We start from the raw sequence: 23,797 nt of genomic DNA on the forward strand, positions 1-23,797 counted from the left end.
CTCTACCTGTTACAATCTCCATATAATTTAAATAAAAAAATCAGCAGGGAGTGTTAGAACACCTCATAATTTCCCTAGCAGGTGCGCAGATGTGAGAAGTCAGTTCTCACCAATAGAGTCCCTGGATGAGCAAAAAACTTTGAGGTAGTTTAGATCCAGATCACTGGAAGTCAGGAAGATTCACATGCTACAGCAGTGTCATGGCCTTGTACTCGATGTGAACATCCAGCTGTGACTCCCAGCTAAGATCTCTGAGAGCAGATTTGTAGCTCCTCTTTATTCTAAAAGACATTATTTATTATTATTTATTAAAGGTACTTATATAGCGTAGCGCTTTACATATATATTGTACATTCCCATCAGTCTCTAACCCTCAAGGGCCGTACAGTCTAAGGTCTCCAACTTGCATTCATATATACATATATTAGGGCCAATTTAGACAGGATCCAATTAACCTACCAGCTTGTCTTTGGAATGTGGGGGGAAACCCACGCAGGCACAGGAAGAACATGCAAACTCCAGGCAGGTGGTGCTGTGGTTGGGATTCAAACCAACGACCCTAGTACTGCAAGTGGAAGTGCTAAGCATTTAGCCACTGTGCTGGATGACTTCTTCCTAAGTTGTGGTTTCTCTTTTTCTTTACAGGAGCTGCAAGCTAAGTAGTGGCAGTTTCTCAATGGCATCTGGCGACATTCTCTACATTGATATAACAAGGCGCTGGAGCAGCATGGGGCTAGACCAAAGAGAATCAGGTAATCTTACTTCCCTCATTCTCCTATCACTATAGTTCATTCTGTGCTGCAGTAGAGTTCCACTTTACATTTTTCCCATAATTGGGTACAGTAGGTGAGTGGCCAATCAGATTTCACCTTTCTCTAGTCTAAAACCTCATGGAATCTGTTTGCTTTCTGTATGCATACATTTGCCAAGTCCCCTCTAGCACCTAGCATCCTATCGAGGTGATCCCTATTTACCCACTAATAAGAGCATAGGGAATATACATGACAATAATCAACTTTTCAGTCATCTACCACACAGAGAAGGTAAGAACCCCACTTAATTTGTTTTGTGATGTCATTAATCAATAGTAGTTTAGCAGGCACAGGTTATGTGCATATGATAAAGGTTTATTTTAATCTTACAGTGAAGGACACATTCATAGACCCTGCGTTATAGGCTTGTACCTTCAGGTGATTGGACACTGGCAAGCATTGGATGACAAGCCCCCTGGGTGCCACCCTTATAACCCTACTCCACTCAGTGAGTTTTTTTGCTAGTGTCCTAAGGTGATGACCCTTTTTTGCTTCACAGAGAAATTACTCCTGGCTTAACCACTTTTGTTATGTTTCATTATTATTTTATCTTACATCAAATAAAAGGTTTGGAACACTTTTAAATATTCTCTTTACTCTTGCAGGTCCAGCCCTGCAAGCAGCTATTGCTGCAATTTCCAAATGTCAAACTACAGCTAACTGGAGTAGGGCAGTGAATAACCAACATGGCCCTATTTTCCAGGATCGTGCCTTAGCAGAGCAATTACACCAAATATCTCCCATTCTGCTGTGTTGTGTAGATGCCTGAAAATGTGTCATAAGTCAGATTTCCAGAATGGCTTTAATCTTCACTTACATCTTGTTGTTGAAAAGATGGACAGCTGAAGTGACATGTAAAATAGATATTTCCTTCCCTATCAATGGAAAGTGAAAAACATGCCAGTTTTTCAGACTAGAGAGGAGTGTTCCATTCCCTTATGAACCAGGCAACATGACCCCTGTGGAAATTAAGCTCTTCATCAACATTTTGGAGTGGTTTGAATGGCAATATTTGCAACATTTTACCCCCCTTCTGCAGGGACACCCATTCAGGGTTCAGCCAGACAATGCCACTGTTGTGGCCTACATCAATTATCAAGGGGGCTCCAGGAGCCATGCAGCCTTGAAGGAGCAAGGAAGATAATCTCATGGATGGAAACTCACTGTCCAGTGATCTCTGCAGTTCACATTCCAGCAGTGGGAAACTGGAAAGCAGACTACCTCAATCCTGGATCGAGGGAAATGGGTCCTTCACCTAGACATCTTCAAACTGATATGTCAGAAATGGGGTAATCTGTATGTAGTCATCCCAACCTCCAAACTTTCACTGTTTGCAGCCAGGTCCAAGCATCCTCTAAACCCAGCCTCAAATGCCTTTATAATGCCCTGTTTTCAGTTCAGGCTAATTACTCCTTCCCTCCAGTGCAAATCTGCCTCATTGCTCAAAAGGATAGATCTCTGGCCTTAGCGGCATGGCTGTTGAAGGCCAGGTCCTCAAAGATAGAGGGGTCTCAGAGTCTGTTATTCCTATCTTGCTAAAAGAAAGAAAAGCCACTTCCAGGAAGATCAACTCCTGGAAATCCTTCTTTGCCTAGTGTGAACAATCCCTGGGATTACTCTGTGCCTCACATTCTGACCATACTGTAATCAGGTCTTGACCAGAACTTGACTAAGAGGACAGGTAACAGAACCTGGCCCCAAGCACTGCAACAGATCTTGGCCAAGGTGGTAATAGTCTTCCACCTCAGTGAAGACATAGTCCTATCATTCTTAAAGTGGTTGTAAAGGCTCAAGGTTCTAGGCATGAAGGTAAAAAACATGTTCTGTGCAGCAGCCCCCCCAATAATCATCTAAGCCCCCTCTCAATCCAGCGATGTGCACTGGAGTCTTGGCTATCCCGGGACTCCCTCTCATTGGCTGAGACAGAGGGAGCCGTTGGCTCCCCCTGCTGTCAGTCACAGCCAATGAGAAGAGAATGGACACATGGAGCAGCGGCTGGGGAGTGTGCATGCTAGGATGCTCCCATAGCAAGCTGCTTGTTGTGGGGGCACCAGACAGGAGGGAGGGGCCAGGAGTGCTGGTGAGGAACCTGAGAAGAGAAGGATCTGGGCTGCTGTGTGCAAAACCACTGCACACAGCAGGTAAGTACAGACATGTTTTATTTTTTTGTAAAAGACTTTAAGCCTTTAGAATCACTTTAAGCTCTGCTCCAAAGCTTCAAAGGAAATATCTCTTCACTGTCTTGGCATGGTCAGAACCTACAGCTTTGATCAGAGAGATGGATTCTCTGTTTTTCTTGTCCTCAGGACTTTGCAAGGGACACGCAGCTTTAAAGTCCACCAACACAAGATTGATAAGAAATCTGATCACTAGAGCTTATACCCGGGGTCAGCTACTAGTCAATCGCAATTTACCTGTCAGTCGTGGCCATCTGACAGGCAGATCACGACCCAACATGCCGCCAGCTCCTGATCCAGCCTGCCACCTGTCAAATCAGAATGACAATCTACAAAAACAGTGAGCTGAGCAGCTGCCCAGATCAGATCACACAGCACACATGCTTTGCAGTCAGCACTAGTGTGGAAGAGAGGCATTCTGTCAGGCAGAGTGATCTCCACCCAACAGATGGTTTCTAGTCCCGGCCTCTCACCTACTGTCATTCAGAGGTTGGGAGGCAGGAGAGTAAGAGAGAATGGCGCCAGCACCGTGAGGGAGAGTGTATGCAGTAATTACAAGTGTAATGTTTGTTATAAGTGAGGAGGAAGAGGAATGGTTGAAGGGGTTAATAATGACATCAGTTTTGTGCAGCATTAAAGAAGGAGTTAATGTGACCAGTGGCAGTTAATCCATCTGTGATGCATTAGTGGCACCAATGTCAGTGTTAATTAATCCCTTTACGCTGCAGCATGAAGGGGTTATTTAACACTGCCACTGGCCACTAATGAAGTACAAAGGAGTAATTAACACTGACACTGGTGCCACTAATGCAGCACAAGGGGGTGTATTAACTGCCACTGCCCACCAATAGGGAAGGTAGTTTGACACACACATGTGAGAGGCACCAGAGGGCAGCGTGAGGGGGGGGGGGGGGGAGTTAGCCCACTTTGCTACCTGTAAAAGCAGTCCTGTAAAATTAGTCGTTAGGATTGCTTTTTACAAAAAACTGCATCGCCTGCCAGGCATCATCTCGGTATACCACTTTAAACTGGCAGCGTAAATGTACCTTAGTGGGTCTTAAAGTTTTTTTAAAATTAAAGTAGAATTCCAGCTTAAAACTAACTAGCCTTAAAAATGCCCTTACCCCCTTCTAACACCTATGCTGACTAACCTATTTTCAGGCCAATCCAATCTGGTCACGTTATCTCACCTGTGTGAGCCAGCAGTGTATGTAGGGAAGAGGAGAGAGAGCCAACAACAGCTGGGACATGGGAACCTATGGGTGACATCACTGCTCCAGGTTTTACCAGCCATTGTTAAGCGCTCTTTCCTCTGTAGCTGCCGCTGGCTGACACAGGGAAGATCACATGACTGAATGGGGCAGGATGAAAATAGGTATTTACGTCACTTTTTTTTACAGTTGTTTGATGGTTTTTTTTATAATTTTATTAGTTTTCTTCATGCTATCTCTTTTATTGGAGCCTTGATTGTTAATTTTTTTTTTTTAAATTAAAAAAAGGGTGCTGCACCTTGGGATCTTTGATCTCTTTCATGATGCTCAGGTAGATCTCCACCTCTCAAAGGTTGCCTACCCCTGGCTTACACTCTTAAGGACAAATACCATCCCACCCTTTTACTCCCCCTGTTCCACCAGGTGGATATCCAGTCTTCTGTGGATGCAGCTTTTGGCTGCAAGGTTCTTGTAGTGGCACTCTGAAGTTGCGTGTTGACCATTGTTGTTGTTTCGTCTTTTGGCATAGTTGTGTTTGCCTAGTTGTCATCCACTCTGCTCCTTCACTGTTTGGGGCTGTCCCAAGTCTTTTGAATACTTTGCATGTGTCCTGTAGTTTAAAATTAAGATAAGAGGAATTTTGACTTGTCTTTAAATTCCATATCTTGGAGTACAGTACGGGACATGGGCCACCCTCCTTTCCATTCCTTGGTTACTCTGTATTGCTTACTACAAAACTGAGGACTCTCAGAGTGGGGTATAGTTATAGGGGAGGCACCCAGAGGGTGTGCTTTCAAAAGCTTCCTAGTGTCCGATCACCTTAAAGCACAAGCCTATAACCCAGGGTCTCTAAATACTTTGCCTGTGCCCTGTACTGTACTGTCTTTATTTAGTTTGGTCCCACTGCTGTTAACTAAGAGATCAATTTCTAGTCATCTCTGGATGCATGCTGCATTGAATGCTGTACATTGAATAAAAATCACAATGCTGTTATTAAAATGTAATGTTTCTGAGGTTTGGCAGCACTGTGACAGCGTCTGATTACTCCACTAATACACTGCTTCATTTCTCTCGTCCACGGGACATTAACAAACTTCAATAGCCACTTGAGAGAGGTGATGTGAAATAACATTGTGCATGTAAACATTGATTACACCTCTTACAAGATAACGATGTGTTAGTGCCTTGAAAACAAAGTGACAGATCTTTGGATATGAAACAGAAGGTGACTACCCTATGGTAGTTTTATCTTATTCTGTGTCCGAGAAGTGGCGGAAGAGACAGGGATTTATGCTGGAATCTCTACGAGGTGTACGCTTCATGTTTACAGATTCCCTGATACTGCACTATTTATTTTGCTAAATAAAAGCAGATAATTTAAAGGATTCCGCACCACTACCTGCAGAGGGAGTATAAAGGAGTATAAAACCAGGAAATCATTCTGCAACCAGATGAAAACACATCAGTCAGTGTCTGTATGATTCCAGCATCACAGTTTGTATTTGCTAAGCAGCCATAGATTCTAATGGGTGGTTGGCGATGCAGGCAACATCCAACCTCTGCTGGGCACAGTTCTAAAAAGACATTTTTTTTTTTTTTTTTTTTTTAAAGTCTACCAGGATGCACTTTGTTCTGTATATCTGCTGACTCTGGCACTGTTGCAGCACATTTATCCTGTATTAACATTGCAAATCAGTATCTGACTCTGGCTGTAGCGTGTGCTGGCACCAGTGGGGAAGCAAGGGGAGGCAGGAAAGTGCAGACTACACTGCCACCATTAAGAGACCAAGTACATTGCTTTTCCTACTGGACACATCCAGTTTCTAATATAAGCTGGGTGACACATATTATTATTATAATACAGTATTTATATAGCGCCAAAGGGTTTGCTCAGCGCTGTACATTATAGTGGGGGACAGAACATGAGACAATACAGTAACAAAACAGTACACGAGGGGTTCGAGGGCCCTGCTCTTTCGAGCTTACAATCTAGGAGGCATAAAAAGGTAACTTTGCTTCCAGGCAGCAGGAGGTGCTATCATGGAGGCAGAGTAATGTGCTGTCATGCAGGCAGTGGTTGGCACTCTCATGCGGGGAACAAAAGGTACTATCATGCAGATAACAGGAAGGGCTGTCATATAAGCACCATCATGCAGGCTTTGAGAGGCGCTAGCCTGCAGGCAGCAGGGAGAGCCATTATGCATGCAGCTTATTATACATCAGTAAACTGCTTCTTCTGGGCATAGAACGTCCTCTTTAGTTATGTATCTATGAGTCTGACATTCTCCATCTAATCTGAAGATTACAGTCTGCTCATCTACTGACCTGAGCATGCCTGATGTACACCTTCCCATCATATACATTATGGTTCAGATTGGCTACAGTTCATTTAAATAATGATCAGTATATTGATGGCACTTGTCAAAAAGTAAAGTTTACAACGGCTCTTTTTTATGAAAGATGTGTGAAAATGCGTATACACTGAAATTTAATTTTAACTATGTCTCCAACTTTAAGTGGATGCTTTGTGCTACAGGTGCACTTTACCCAGTTCTGCACTGGGGAAGCCATCCTATTAAAGCCTATACATCACATATTCCATAGGAGTCTGTCTCCTCTTGGTCTGTCCTGACATATTGTGGCTACTTATAGAGAAATATAGTGAAGAAGCCATGAACCCCACATTCTATCGCTGCCTGTCTGTGTGAATGAGACATAGTTAATGGTATTAAATTGCTAGTTGTACAGTGGAGGAGCTGAAGTTTGTCAGATAAATATCTCAGAGAGAGGCCTGGAAAACATATTTATTGGTAGAAAAAGCGATAATTCACCTTGAGGGATCATCACCTGCCTCTTATGTTTTATTTCAGACACTTAATAATCCCAAAGTGCAGAATTGACGCTTTTATTCTCTCAGTGGCTGGCTGCAAAATGCTCTGAGATTTGATTGCCAAGAAGATTTCTCCATATTAGAGACAAGAGCATTCGCATCTTGGCTCAGATCCCCTAATGTTCTCTTTCATGAAGAATTTTCGTGGACTGAAATAAAAATAGTTCACATTCTTCCTGTTCCACTTGTCAGGGGTGGGTGGTGCGCTAAACTTATGGGTGTCATACGGCCCCTGGCTTTTCCATCTTCAGTTGTGACATCCCTCTGACAGTATGACAGTGCAATATTTAGAGGCGCTCCATGAATGCTGTTCTGCTGTGTTACTTCTGTCCTCTTGGGTCTCTCCAGTCGCTTATGTTAAGCTGTGATAACATCTCTATAAAGTAGTCCTGTGGGACAGGGAGTATTTCCTGCTACTGTGGTGATTACTTGCCCCTCTAAAGTGTTGAACTAGGCTTATTCCTGGTGATTCTGCACATAAGCACTGTCTAAGACTTAGGGGTCTGATTTAAAACAAAATGCTGTGAAAATGTCTCAAACATTCACTCAGCTATCATGAATAATTATTGTAGTTTGCCTATTAGGTTTATTTTTCTGTGTTCGTCAGTCCAATTTAGTGATCATATGTTAGTTTCCTGATAGAGGTATTTCAAGAAAATACTACATTATGGCCACTAGATGAGAAGACAGTCATAGGAAATAAACCTTTTAGACAAATTACAGTGTTTTTTTGTGCTGTGTGAATACTTGTGACATTTGCACAGCATTTTTTTTTATCTTATAAATATACCACATAGCGTTGACATACAAAGCCCAAGCGATATCAATGAGAGGATCTGTTGGATTCCTGTAGAAGACAGTGGCTCTTCTGCCTGATCTGAGTGCTGTGTGCTCCCTGTGTCCTATGCTCTTGTGACAGGTTCTATAAGTAGATGGATGAAGTAACCTTCAGGATGAGCAGCTCTCAAATTTTATTTCAGATATATTTTCATAGTACTGTGAAAAACTGCATGCAGCAGTCCATTATAAAGATTTCAGGTGTCATATTTTTTTTTTTTTTTTTTTTTTTTTAGAAACAGAGGGTACCCATGCAGCATTCTGGCAGTTGAGACCAACTTTAATGCCCTTATGCAGTGCTATATGGTATCTACTAGAATCACCTACTGTGTACCAGCTTATCCCCATCTGTGGTTTTTGGGCTGCAGTCACACAGGTACTACTGTATCTACCATACCTGATGAACCTGTCTGGTGGTTCAGCAGTTTTGTTCTGACGTTTTCCAGATATTAACAAAACTGAATAATACACGTGACCACAACTAATATGCACTGCTCATTCCATACAAAAAGAAGTAAAGAGAGCTCACAGAGGACATTACAAGGAGGCAGAAAAAACACCGTACAAGACAATTTTATAAAAATATATTACAGGGTCTTTAATTAGTGGATGCATATGGATTATTTTTAGAGAATAAGGATATCATTAGTGTCACTTTAAAGAGAAAATAAATCTGACTGAACAAGTAAAGAGACAAAAGTTACCCGGAGCACTCTGTACAGTGTCACAGTCTCCTGTGAACTATGGGTTCTGCAGTGGAAAATCAGCACATGGCATCATTGTAAACCTTCCAGAAATAATGTAAACTCAATCAGCACTTCATCAGTGCGCCAAAAGAAAGTATACGGAGTTGTCAAAACACGACTTGCTAAGTTTTTCGAACAACTAAGGGCTCCTTTATCACTGCTGTCTGCAGTGACTCCAAAAGCGTTGTTTGATCATTCAATCAACATTCTGCTATAACATTGCGGGGGATGTTTACATGACTTATTTTTTTAGTAGAATAGGTGCAAACTTGATGAAATGGGGTACCTATGGTTGGCTGAGCTAACTGTCCTTGCTCAAGAGCAGGCAACATTTTTTTCATGGCTTAACTCTCGGCTACCCTTTACTGTCTCAGTGACTTCATATACTGGGAAACCATTGGGAAAATTGCTGTCACTGTATAAAGTGGATTTGTTCTGCGCATTAATGGGGAGTTTGGGTGGGGGGAGTGTCTGTGATTGATGATTATGGGGGAGACTGATAGTGGTCTCTGGGGAATGGTATTAATCGATTCTGATTGCTGTGATTTGTCTTCTCTATAGGTATGTGTCTCCAGGCCTTCATTGAGGCTTTCTTCTATTTAGCACAAAGGCGATTTAAAGGTTTACCACTTCATGAGCAAGTGCAGGCACTCGCTGACCTCTGCCATAGCCAGGTGAACACAGCAGAAGAAAAGAGAATTCTGTGCAGCAGAGGAACACTGGAACACAGAAATGCACTGAGCAATTACCGCCACACGAATCTGCGCCTAACCTCATATACACCTCTGTCTCATCGCAGCAGCATTTCCTGTAAACTGTCAGACTACAAGCTGCAGCATTCATGAAGGAACTACTTGCCAGCCTGATACCGACCCACCCTAAATATGCACTAAAATGCATATTTTACACCACAGATTTTACAGAACGAGCAAAAACTGTCAGCATCATGGTCACCTTATATTCTGAAGTATTAACACTTGTAAAAAGCACATCACTGTTTTAGTCTGGGTCACCAATAACAATGATATGCTTCCAGTTTACAACACAGGAAGAATCTGATTGCAACACATGAAGCTCATCAGGTAATTTTAATAACTGAGTTGGAATACATATACCTCTTCTGCTCTTACTGGGCACATGTTGGATATGGAGTATAATACCTTCAGGTGGTCTGTCAGTAGCACTGCTAGGGTTGGAATGTGCCTATCATCTATAGCAACCAGTAAAAAGTTTACTTTCATTTTTAACCTGCTGTAGAAAACTGACAGCTGGAGTCTGTTGGGCGATATTGGCAGAATGGTGTCCTTTTCTCCAGTTTTACGTATAAGGCCAGTAAATCTGCTAAATCTACAGATGCTTTATGAAATAGAACACTGTGCATTAACCCATGGCAATCAGAACCACCTTTCTCTTGCCCAATTGTTGTAACTGGGGAAATCTGGTTTCTATAGGTTGCCACACATTCCACATAATTTCTTGGGTTTGCACTGCACTGCTGTATAGGTCTGTCCTCTGGTATCCTGGCCGAGGCTGTCTATATATATATATATATATATATATATATATATATATATAATCATTCTCCAAGTCCAGAGAGTCTCTGAAGCTGGGTGCCCAAATATATGAAGAAAACTGATGTATTCCAGTTGTTTGATGGATTTTGTATTGTCCTGACTGAATTCTGAACGCCGCATCCCCATCTGTGGATTTCTGTATATAGGAATGTGCTGTTGGTGGATTTATTTTATATATATACTGTATATATATATATATATATATATATATATTTACAGTGCAGGCTGTTCAGGAATGATGTTGAAAAGATGCATAATGTAAGGAAGATGCCCTTATTGTATTTATATTATTATTTATTGTGTATATTATATTTGTGTTGATTTCTCTTCCACAATATGTGCTGCACTTGGAAAGGTAATAATGATAATGTAATTTTCCTCCTCATCTTCCAGGTCAGCTTACTTGAGAGATAACTGACTCCACCCTCTACAGGAAATACAAATCAGAAGGAGCCTAAAAGGCCCCTCCCCTCCCTTGCACCTCAGTTGTATTGTGTTTCTGGACCTTCCAGGAGTACACTATTCAATGTTTATGTTCCCCTGGTTCTGATAACTGTGGTTGTTAGACCTCCTTCTAGTGCTCAGACCTGGTGTGCCTGTGTCTGGCCTCCCTTTTACCAGAAGGGCTTTCCCTTTCTGTAATTGATACTTGCCTCAAGTTAGAGGGTGACTCCAGTGGTTTGGTTCACCTTTCAGGTCCCTAGTGGTGTGGTGGCGGGCCAGCAGCTATGTGGTGGATCTGGGGGAGGAAAGTTGGGAGTCTGTATTCTGGGTCTAAGATGGCAGTGGCTCCTTCTGGTACATGTGATCACTCCCTTTTCTTCCTTTGGGTGCACCAAGATGGTGTTGGATGACACATTTCTGGTGGCATAAGTCACATGGGCAAACATGGTGTCGGAACTGGAAGTGACGCTCCACACTTCTGGTCGTGGAGGTTCCAATCTCAGAAGAGAGGCCAGTTGAGCTGGACACAGAACCGAGCAGCTGCCACTCGCTATGCGGCAAGGGGTTGTGGCCCTTTATTGCCTGCAGTAGTCAAGGCAGTGGTGATATCCAGCAGCAAACCTCGGTGGTCTGACGATTATGGGGTACCAGTAAGACCCCTGGAGGAGAAGGAGCTCCCGCAAAAGCCAAACTAGCAGCAGCATCAACCACCAATGCTACAGCTCCTAAGGTATGTGGTCTCCCTGTATTAAGGGAGTTTGGTCAGGAGATGTATTGGTTTGCAGAGCTAAATTGGCTTTTCTGTTTTCTCTTACAGACTTACAAGCCCATTAAGAAAAGATGTGGGAATTGCAGAGTTAAGCTGCCCGACACCTATATAGCAAACATTTGTGTGATAGCTTATAGCAGGCTCTAAGTCTGTGGCATGCATAAAAGGCTTCATGTCTTCCAAGAGGGAAGAGATTAATTCTGCCTTTCAATCCTTCAGACCGATATAGGCACGTTTTGGGCCCTCTACCTCTAAAGCTGTTACAGTAGAGAAGGAGGCCTTTGTGTCCACTAACCCCCCCACCCCCCCTTTAATTAGAAATAGTCAGTTCGCAAGCAGTCTCTGACTTGGAATATGGAGAGAATTCAGCCTCAGATGTATTAGGGGTTACAGGAATGCAAGCAGAGAACCTTTCCTGTTCATCTGTCCTTATACGATATTATGCTTACCAAATGGAAAGAGCCGAAGAAGAAGCTTTTTTTGTCTAGAGGTCACAAAAGCCTTTTTGTCTTTGACACTAAAGAGGAAGAGTTGTTTTTTTAAGTGTCCAAAATTAAATGCTGCACTCTGTCAGGTTTTAATCTGGATCTAAATTTGGATCTCTCATTTGAAGATGCAGGTGTGATTAAGGATCATATGGACAGAAAGGCTGAATCTGTGCTACCAAAAACCTGGGATTTCTGAGTTTTTTTTATTAGGACCTGCATTAGGTTCCACATGTGTTGCCAGGAATCTTGATGTCTGGGTATGCAGACCAATTGCTATCATCCAACACCCTGATGGAGCAGAGAAGGGAATCTCCCCCTGGTAGCTAAATCGGTGGCTTTCCTGGTGGATGCAGCAGCAGATTCAGTGCAGCAGCTAGCTTCTCTTTGGTTCAGCTTTAGAGACTTACTCCTCAAAAAAAAATTCCCTCTGAGAGGAAGAGGTTTATTAATAAAAGGCTATTTTGGAACTCTCAGAATGAAACGAGTTAGTGTTCCAGTTTTGGAGGATCAAGAGGTCAAAGTGTTTTATTCTCACATGTTCCTGTTCCAGAAACTTTCAGGAAAATTCCACATGCTTATAAACTTAAAATTGCTGAACGGGTTTCTGGTGTTCAGAAAATTTGGATGGAAAATCTATACACGATGAGAAACCTACTGTTACAGAATGCATATACAGAGGGGCTCAAAAAATGTATACCCACTTAAACAGTTATTTATGCCCATTTTTAAAACCCGAATTGAGTTATGGCAGCAGTAGTCGCACCATTGTTGATATCATCATGTGACCATCAGGAGAGAGTCAAAGAAAATGATGGCTGTACGCTTGACTTTTGAGCAACACAAGACCATTTTGAAGTGGTATTGTAAATTTGAAAATGTGTGTGAAGTTCAAGGACAATGTCAAAGTGAGTTTGGAAAAGAACCACCAACAAGACTAACAATCACACAAAATCATAAGTTCAAAACTGATGGCACTGTGTGTGATGTACACAAGCAAGGATCTGGAAGGTGTCACATAGCAAAAGGTTTTGCTTCCTTGGATATGTTGGTGCAGCAGTTTACATACTCACCGCAAAAGTCTGTCAAGCAATGTGCACATGAGACAGGAATCAGCAGATCAGGCATATGATATATTCTGAAGAGAGCACACTGGAAATGTTTCATCCTGAGACTCCTACACTCCATGAATGAAGATGACCCTGATCGGAGAAAGGCGTAGGACATTTTGCAAGGATGTTGGATAGGACATAGAGGTGCTGTTGAATTCCTTCCACATTCCCCAGACTTAAAGTGTTCTTAAACCCACAACAGTAAAATTAGTCTGTATATGCAGTAAAGCATGCTTGTTATACTCGCTGTGGAACCTAAGGGTTAATCCTCTGCATTGTGTAAAAAGGATGTTTGATCCTGTCTTCTCTGATCATCCTCTTCTTCAACAGTCCCCAGTCCAAAGCTTTGGGAGCAAGCTGCACATGCTCAGTTTGTTGTTTATTGCTAGAGAATTTTTTGTTTTGTTTTCTTGGGAGAGTGCATGTGATCAGCACAGGGCCAAGACAGATGGTCAGAGGTCTTGCAGACTCATAGAACAGTCAGGGGAGAATGAAAACTCCTCTTACAAGCTTTAACCAGTGCTCTGCTGGACACTGATAGACATCACAAGACTGCACTAACTGCTGATAAGAAAAGGTATTTAGCAGTTTATATTTACTAAAATAATTGCATCTCCATGTTCTGTGTACTGTGGGAGACCAGATCTAGTGAATGCAGGATCATGGGTTTAGTAACACTTTTACACCCCTCGATTTCTATCTGTGGGGAACACTAAAAGATGGGGTGTACCATAGAAAACCACCTATGCTGACTCAAGTGTGGAAATTTTTGAAAAAACTACTTGTCCAAGGGACTAACTCGGTGTCCCAATCTACTTGTCCCTCTTGACAATTTTTTTTACCGGAAACCGTATTTAAATCGGAGGTGATAGGAATGTTTTAAAAACAAAAGGGGTTTTATGGTGACTTACAGTCAGGTCCATAACTATTGGGACATCGACACATTTCTAACATTTTTGGCTCTATACACCACCACAATGGATTTGAAATTAAACAAACGAGATGTGCTTTAACTGCAGACTGTCAGCTTTAATTTGAGGGTATTTACATCCAAATCCGGTGAACGGTGTAGGAATTACAACAGTTTGCATATGTGCCTCCCACTTGTTAAGGGACCAAAAGTAATGGGACAATTGGCTTCTCAGCTGTTCCATGGCCATGTTTGTGTTATTCCCTCATTATCCCAATTACAATGAGCAGATAAAAGGTCCAGAGTTCATTTCAAGTGTGCTATTTGCATTTGGAATCTGTTGCTGTCAACTCTCAAGATGAGATCCAAAGAGCTGTCACTATCAGTGAAGCAAGCCATCATTAGGCTGAAAAAACAAAACAAACCCATCAGAGAGATAGCAAAAACATTAGGCGTGGCCAAAACAACTGTTTGGAACATTCTTAAAAAGAAGGAATGCACTGGTGAGCTCAGCAACACCAAAAGACCCAGAAGACCACGGAAAACAACTGTGGTGGATGATCGAAGAATTCTTTCCCTGGTGAAGAAAACACCCTTCACAACAGTTGGCCAGATCAAGAACACTCTCCAGGAGGTAGGTGTATGTGTGTCAAAGTCACCAATCAAGAGAAGACTTCACCAGAGTAAATACAGAGGGTTCACCACAAGATGGAAACCATTGGTGAGCCTCAAAAACAGGAAGGCCAGATTAGAGTTTGCCAAACGACATGTAAAAAAGCCTTCACAGTTCTGGAACAACATCCTATGGACAGATGAGATCAAGATCAACTTGTACCAGAGTGATGGGAAGAGAAGAGTATGGAGAAGGAAAGGAACTGCTCATGATCCTAAGCATACCACCTCATCAGTGAAGCATGGTGGTGGTAGTGTCATGGCGTGGGCATGTATGGCTGCCAATGGAACTGGTTCTCTTGTATTTATTGATGATGTGACTGCTGACAAAAGCAGCAGGATGAATTCTGAAGTGTTTCGGGCAATATTATCTGCTCATATTCAGCCAAATGCTTCACAACTCATTGGACGCCGCTTCACAATGCAGATGGACAATGACCCAAAGCATACTGCAAAAGCAACCAAAGAGTTTTTTAAGGGAAAGAAGTGGAATGTTATGCAATGGCCAAGTCAATCACCTGACCTGAATCTGATTGAGCATGCATTTCACTTGCTGAAGACAAAACTGAAGGGAAAATGCCCCAAGAACAAGCAGGAACTGAAGACAGTTGCAGTAGAGGCCTGGCAGAGCATCACCAGGGATGAAACCCAGCGTCTGGTGATGTCTATGCATTCCAGACTTCAGGCTGTAATTGACTGCAAAGGATTTGCAACCAAGTATTAAAAAGTGAAAGTTTGCTTTATGATTATTATTCTGTCCCATTACTTTTGGTCCCTTAACAAGTGGGAGGCACATATGCAAACTGTTGTAATTCCTACACCGTTCAGCTGATTTGGATGTAAATACCCTCAAATTAAAGCTGACAGTCTGCAGTTAAAGCACATCTTGTTCGTTTCATTTTAAATCCATTGTGGTGGTGTATAGAGCCAAAAATGTTAGAATTGTGTTGATGTCCCAATATTTATGGACCTGACTGTAAATGTTCAATATTTTTAACATTGCCCTATTTATCTCCTCCTCCCCTCCCTGCCTGTCTCTAGCACCGCACTCCTGGACTAGCAGGGGGCAGAGAGACCTTGCAATGTAATGAGCACTGACTGGGTGCTTGTCCGGAAAGGGGAGTGTCAGGCTTATCCTTTATCCCTTTCGCTGCCAGAGCCTTTTTTTTGCACAAGATTTAAAAAGCGAATTTTAGGCCTGAAAATTACACAAAACCCCCAAACATGATATATTTTTCTGAAATTGGAGACCCTAGAGAATAAAATAGTGTTCGTTCCAATTTTTCATGTCGCATATTATCGTAAAATTTCAGTAAAAAAATACAGGTTCATTTTAGGGCACAAAAAGACCAATAAATGACCCTATTTTTTTGTAAAATATAAAAGATGAGGTTGCAGTGAGTAAATAGATATCCAACTTGTCAAACCTTAAATTTACGTGCACTCGTGACATGGCGACGAACTTCAGTACCCTATATTTTCTATAGGTGACGCTTTTAAAGCCCCTTCTAGGTCATCAATATAGTGTTACGGAGGAGGTCTGGTGCTAGAATCATTGCTCTCATTCCGGCGTGCGCAGCGATATGTTACGTGTATCGAAATCAACGGTTTCATGCGTAGGCGCCCCAGCGCATTCTTTTACGTTTGTATGTGCTTGGGTGTAACTTTCTTTTCTTACAATTAAAAAAGAAAACTTTTATTTTGGTGACAGGTTCTCTTTATTGAGACGTCCAGGGTCTAAAAAACCCTGCATGTCTCCCCTGTGCTCCCCTGAATGTAATGCAGTGGAGAGGCTGGCACTGTGTGGAAGCATTCGGGCGACAGCGCTGCTGCCCAAATGCTTCCAACTGCTGCTTCTGAAGGTAAAGAAAAACTACCTGCCTGGCGCCTGGAACTACATGGCCTGGGCATTGGGCAATAGAAATTCAATATCCCTGCTGACTGCACAATGGGAAGAAATTGAAACATCACGCAGAGCAATTCCTGTGGACACTCTAGTCACTGTTGTTCTTGCAGTAGTTCGCCAAAATCAAAAATATCTGGATGCTAATGGCGACCACTTTGAGCACCTAATGTGATTTCATAATTTAAACCTGACATACAGATACCCTTTGATATTATATAAATGTAGTAATAACATTTTTATGCATATATTTTTCATGAAAAATGTTGAAGTGCGCATACATTTTTTTGGGCCCCTTTGTATGATTATCCTGGACCTCCAGGATGAGTATTTATATGTGCCAATTTTTCAGGCTCATCAGTATTGAAGATTTGAGATCCAAATGGAATATGGTACTCAGCTTTGGCAGTCCAGAGCCTTACTTTTTTGGTTGCTTGGAGTCTCCAAGAATCTTCACGAAGATTAGGGTTGAGTTTTTTGCCTTCCTTCATCTGAGGGGGATATCAATCATCTCCTATTTAGATGATTTTCACACAGGATAAACAGAAATTGTCTTAGGATTTACTACTGGTTCTTCAGACCCGTTAGAGGTTAGGCTGGAGAGTCAATCAGGAAAATTCGAACCTGGTGCCTTCCCAGTCTTTGATGTTTCCCTGTAGACACGGTTCAGCAAAAACATTTTTTTGACAGAGGAAAAAGTGGAAAAGATAATTTGCTTGTTTCAGGCTTTAAGGTTACTTCCCCAGGCTTCAATATGGCCGGTTATGCAGCTATTAGGTCTAATGACAGTGGCAATCCCAGGTGTGCTGCTGGTTCAGCTGCATTCCAGGGCACTTCAAGGGTTTCTCTTCAGATCCTGGAATTGCAAGGAAAGTTTCCTGAATCTGTTGATTACCATCCCAGATGGAGATTCACTTGATCTGTCCGGGTGGGAACATCCTCTAAATTTGAGGATGGGGAGACCATGGTCTCAGGTTATACCAGAAAAGATCACTACTGATGCCAATCTTTTGGGTTGGAGATTCCACTAGGTGATTGGCATGCCCAAAGAAGTCAGATGCAGGAGGAAGCAGCACATTGGTCAAACTAAAAGGAGCTCCTACGAAAGGCTGTAGGAGCATTGAAGTCAAGAATCCTGGAGAAGCACGTTCTGGTCTTCACGAACAATGCCACAGTAGTGACATATCGCAATAAGTAGGGTGGCACCTGCTGAGACAGCTTCTTATCTTTGGCATGTCAAATACCATGTTGGGTAAAGAAGACCATTTTCTCAATCGCTACAGTTCATATCAAGTGCACAGAGAATGTTCAGGTGGATAACTTAAATTGAGTAAGGATTTCCAACAACAATTGGAAAATGAATGTAGAGATCTTTAAGAAAATTACCCTAAAATGGGGGGCTCTTGTAGTAGATCTGTTTACATGCAGATGGAACAGAACGGTGACAGCATTCTATTTCTTTGGGGAGAGGCCCTGGGAACAGATACGCTAACAAACCCTTGGACGTTCAGTCCAGCATATGCCTTCTTACCATTTGCCTTAGTGCCGGAGCAGATTGAAGCTCAGGTTTCACAGCTAATTGATACAGTAGTTGTTCAGCAGTTCGTATCAGGTTTACATCAGGTTCAGGACAGGATTTTATCCTGTTCACAACTGATGACGTGTGGTTTAGAAACGTAATTTGCACCTGAACGGGACCACACTGCTCAGAAATCATATAGGACTCTTTTTCAGTCTGCACTGAATCCGATCTGCTAGTGCACTGGACATATGTGAACAGGCACCATAGGAAGCAATGTTATTTTACATGTCATACAGCTTGGATGCGGTTCAAACCGCATCCAATCCACATATATGTGAACCGGCATTTACTGCCACTGGTAATTCAGAAAATCAGACAGGAGTGGGCAAATGTAAGTCTGATAGCACCACGGTAGCCCAAAAGGAGCTAGTTCTCAGCCCTAAAGGCACTTCATTAGCTCCTCTTTGGGTCCTGCCACATCGAGGAAATCTGGTTCGGGGACCAGTTTGGCATCCAAGCACTTAGATCTTTCACCTGATTGCTTGGAGGTTGAGCAGTGCATCCTTGAGCTCAAAGGATTTTCAGAGTAATTGAAACCCTTCTTGTGAGCCTGTAGAAACATTTACAGTAAAGTTTGGAACACCTTTAAGAACTGGCAGAGAAAGAAAAGGGGGGATTCTTTTTCTCTTTCTTGTATCTTGGATTTTTTTCAAAATGGTGTGGACAAGGGTCTCTCTACAGGTATTGTAAAGGTAGTGGCCCTGTCAGTGTTTTTGGATATTAGACTGGCTGAAAATCCTCTAGGGAAGAGGTTTCTCATAGCCAGGGTTAGGCGTATTCCAAGTGCATTCAAAGATGTGCCAGAGAACCATGGATAGTTTGTGGGAGGCTAATTTGAAATGGATTACTCTCAAGGTGAATTTTTGAATGTCCGTTACATCAGGTAGAAGGATTTCTGATCTGCAATCTCTATCCTGCAAATACCCGTTTTTAACTATCTTTGAGGATAGGGTATTATTAAACCTGATCCTTTGTACTTGCCTAAGGTCGCTAGTGAATTTCACAGATCCCAGGAAGCAGTTTTACTAAGCTTTTGCAAGTCACCTAAGAATAGAGCAGAAGAAAGGTTCAGCTGTCTAGATGTCAGGAGGTGTTTGATTCACTATTTGGAGATCATAGGGAGCTTTAAAAATACACTATATTGCCAAAAGTATTGGGACACCCCTCTTCATCATTGGATTCAGGTGTTCCAATCACCTCCATGGCCACAGGTGTATAAAATCAAGCACCTAGGCATGCAGACTGATTCTTTGTGAAAGAATGGGTCGCTTTCAGGAGCTCAGTGAATTCAAGCATGGTACTGTGATAGGTTACCATCTGTGCAATAAGTCCATCCGTGAAATTTCCCTGCTACTAGATATTCCATGTCAGCTGTTAGTGGTATTATAACAAAACAGAAGCAACTGGGAACAACAGCAACTCAGTCACAGAGTGGTAAGGCACATAAAATGACAGTGCGGGGTCAGCAAATGCTGAACTGCACAGTGTGCAGAAGTTGCCAACTGTCTGAAGAGTCAATAGCCAAAGACCTCCAAACTTTGTGTGGCCTTCATATTATCACAACAGTGTATAGAGTGTTTCATGGAATGGGTTTCCATGGCCGAGCAGCTGCATCCAAGCCTTACATCACCAAGTGCAATGCAAAGTGTTGGATGCAATGGGCTAAAGCACGCCGCCACTGGACTCTAGAGCAGTGGAGATGTGTTCTCTGGAGTGACAAATCGAACTTCTCTATCTGTCAATCCGATGACATGTCTGGGTTTGGCGGTTGCCAGAAGAACAGTATTTGCTTTATTGCATTGTGCCAGGTTTGGTGGAGAGGAGATAATGATGTGGGGTTATTTTTCAAGGATTGTGCTTGGCCCCTTAGTTTCAGTGAAGGGAACTCTTAAGGCGTCAACATACCAAGACATTTTGGACAATTTCATGCTCCCAACTTTGTGGGAACAGTTTGGGAATGGCCCCTTCCTGTTTCAACATGACTACACACCAGTGCACAAAGTAAGGTCCATAAAGACATGGACGAGCGAGCTCGGGGTGGAGGAACTTGACTGGCCTGCACAGAGTCTTGACCTCAAACCGATAGAATGCCTTTGGGATAAATTAGAGGAAACGGAGGACCAGGCCTTCTTGTCCGACATCAGTGCCTGACCTCACAAATGCGCTTCTGGAAGAATGGTCAAACATTCCCATAGACACACTCCTAAACCTTGTGGACAGCCTTCCCAGAAGAGTTGAAACTGTCATAACTGCAAAGGGTGAGCCAACTCAATATTGGACCCTACGGACAAAGACTGGTATGCCATTAAAGTTCATGTGCGTGTAAAGGCAGGTGTCCCAATACTTTTGGCAATATAGTGTACCTCACAACTATTATTCTATTTAACGGCCCTAAGAATGGTTCTAAAGCATCCAAGAGTTACATCACCAGATGGTTTAGAGACACGTTCCTATGGGCATACAAATATTTGGGTCATATACCCCCTTAATCTACAAGGTCACATCAAGGGCTGAAAGAGCAGGAGCCTCATGGGAAAAAATTTCAAAGGCGGCAGTATGGTCCTCATCAGAACACTCATCAAGCACATTCTGGTTCAGATGCTGTCCAGCCAGAATCTCTTCTTTAGAAATAATGTTACACAGGCTGTGGTTCCCCCCCCCCCCAAAGATATGGAATCTTGTTAATCATCTCAAGTAAGCTGTCCTGGAAGATGAGGGGAAACCTCCCTTAAACTTACCAGTAACAGTATTTCCATGAATTCTCCAGGACAGCATCCATATTTCCACCATTATTTTGTTATAACTTTGTGATTAAATACATGTGGGTGTAAACGTGATCATCTTCTTTGGAATATGGGTCCTTTCCTTTTGCATGTTGGTGGAAGCTTCTTTCTTCTTCAAACAACTAAGGTGCAAGGGAGGGGAGGGGCCTTTTAAACAGTTTCAAATTTGTGCTTCCTGTAGAGAGTGGAGCCAATCATCTCTCAAGTAAGCTACTCTGGAAGATTCATGGAAATACCGGTAAGTTTAATAGAGGTTTACTTGTGGAACGTTTTGCCTAAGCTCCACCTATGACTTTGATGTCATCTGAGTGGGTAGAGTCTGAACCCGTCATGAAGGAAAACTAAAGATAGAGTAAAGCACCAGGTGCTTCTTGTGTTTATTCATTAGCAGATGATGGTGGAATTATTATGTAGAAGGATCAGACGCTGTTCTGAAGCTAATACCTCCTATTCTACATGATTCCTTCTATAAGTTTCCTTGTACTGTAAGTAGAATGTATAGATATCCAGGTTGCTTTCTATTTTTTAAACACTGGATACCAATAATTGCGTGTTACATTACATAGTTAATATGTTTTGTGTAGTTATTTATAGACCAGTCCTTCTCCAGTAATAAGCAGCTTTACAAAAATGAGGGGCAGTGAGAGGTGCTTTGCTGGTCTCCAATGTCTCCCTCCTAAATACAACATTTGGGGGAGTCTCCATACCTCATCCGATGCAGCATTGAATCAGTTGGCCTCCTTCCCTCTCAGTGGTGGAACACTGCTTAGATATTCAACTAAATTGTTACAAAAGAAATTGAGTAAAGGCTAAAGGCGCATATGGTGCCTGTGTAAAATGTTATATGTATCAAACACAGGATCTGAGATGTGTGTTACATCATTATGTCACATTATGATTTTTTTTTTTCCATCATTAAAATATTCCAAGCTTTGTGTTGTATTTTTGGCCATAAGACTTGTGTTTCTTGATGTCATGCCAGAAATGAAGAGTAAGATATCTGTTTGAGTCTAAAAAAACTAAAATATCTGTCACTGTAGACTAACTTTTATTTTAAGGTGGGGCTGTGATTTACACATACATGTTACAATCTGCCTGTACAATCTTCTTAACCATTTGCCAACTCGCTCACAGTATATATACTGTGAGCATGCGGCAGGTGCAGGCACGGCAACATACATATATATTGCCAACTTTCTTTCAGATTTGGGGCATGCACACATGCCCCCTGACAATCTGTGCTCTTATTGGCAAAAGCACAAGTCTGTTAGCAAGATACAACCAATGAATTGGGCTGAAACCTGCTGATTGGCTGCAGTCAATCACAGAACACAGTCCTGTGTCTACAAATACACAGGACTTTGTGTAAACAGAACAGTGGTCTGGCTGTTTCTTTTCCCTGAAAAGCAGGGAGAAACAAAACAGCCAGATCTGTAAGTAAAAGCAGCACATATTACATTTGTTAGGCATATAGGTAACTCCTTCATCGCCCATGGATTTTAGCCTCTTTCCAGCTAGTGTCATTCGTACAGTGACAGTGTACAGTAATATATCTGATCACTGTATACATTAATATATCTGATCACTGTATTAGTGTCACTAGCGATGACAGTGTCCCAGCCAGTGTCTGTTAGTGCCAGATTGCCTGCCACACTGTCACAGTCCTACTATATGTCGCTGATCACCGGAATTATTAGTATAGCGTTGTAGCTGTATAAATTCCAGTATATATACAATAGTTTGTAGATGCTATAACTTTCACACAAACCAATTAATATACACTTATTGGGATTTTTTTTTACCAAAGACATGTAGCAAAATACATCTTGGCCTAAAATTATAATGACATTTGATTTTCTTTACATTTTTTAATGGATATGTTTTATAACCGAACGTAGAAAATGTTTTTTTTTCAAAATGTTTGGGCTTTTTCATTTATATAAAAAATAAAAAAAAAACAGTAGTGACCAAAAACTACAAAAAGAAAGCTCCGTATATGAAAGAAATGATATACATTTGATTGGTTACAGTGTTGCATGACTGTGCAATTGACAGTTAAAGTAGCACAGTGCTGAATAACAAGAAATGCCCTGGTCATGAAGAGAGTAAAATCTTCTGGAGGTCAAGTGGTTAAGGACCTGTTCACACAGTAACAGTTGCCGGACACTAAACTACATTGGTTTCGTTTCCAGTAGCTGTCCTGTCTTCAGTGATACTGCGGTAGGGGAAGGTGTGATGCGCATTTCAGTACATCACACAGCTCCCTTTTTTAATTTTTTTTTGTACAAACTTTATTTGAAGGGCACAAATATGACACTATATCCATGTTACTGTACAGCAGGGCATGTGATCCAAATTGGAATGCTGTGATATGTGTGCATTTTATTGCAGAACACTGCAGCCAAGCTCTGAGCTGCATTGCAGTATGAATATGACACACTGAAAACATTTATTTTCTGTGTATCCTAGCAGTGACTGGTGTTCTTCTACTGTGGAAAAACAACCATCACCACACGTGTGAACTGGCCCTTAGGTCTACTGATCAGGAATTGAGTGACTGGATACAGAATAAATGGATAATGTAGGCAGGTCCCCATTTTTATATAGTTTAGTTATATAGTTATAAATCTAAATGAGATTGTATGACGATTATACAGTCTTATTATAATGTCTACAGTGAGCAAGAACCATGTTATACTGTGTACGTGTGATAGATATGATGGTCATTTATCCTGGCACCACCATCCTAGAAGAATTCTGTTGTGTGAGTGAGATGGAATGGGAGGGGGGTCATATATACTGTCTCTGCCACATTAGAAGAATTATGCTATTTTGAGATCTTGTACATGTGTAATGGAATTGGGGTGTTTTTTTAAACTGCTACCATTTT

General features: G+C 41.9%; 1 protein-coding gene across 1 annotated transcript in view; it reads left to right on the forward strand.

Annotated features, from left to right (window-relative positions):
• The window catches only part of TTLL11 (tubulin tyrosine ligase like 11), a 393,649-nt gene that overhangs the window by 168,842 nt on the left and 201,010 nt on the right, over nt 1-23,797 (forward strand). The window contains exons 8-9 of the mRNA XM_089685248.1: nt 646-752; nt 9,235-9,755. Coding sequence (XP_089541374.1) covers nt 646-752; nt 9,235-9,518 — 391 coding nt within the window. The 3' untranslated portion in view covers nt 9,519-9,755. The remainder of the gene's footprint in view (nt 1-645; nt 753-9,234; nt 9,756-23,797) is intronic.

This window comes from Staurois parvus, unplaced genomic scaffold (genome assembly GCF_062004578.1).
Source record: "Staurois parvus isolate SC_StPar_1 unplaced genomic scaffold, SC_StPar_1.0 ptg000365l, whole genome shotgun sequence".
NCBI classification, from domain to species: Eukaryota; Metazoa; Chordata; class Amphibia; order Anura; family Ranidae; genus Staurois; species Staurois parvus.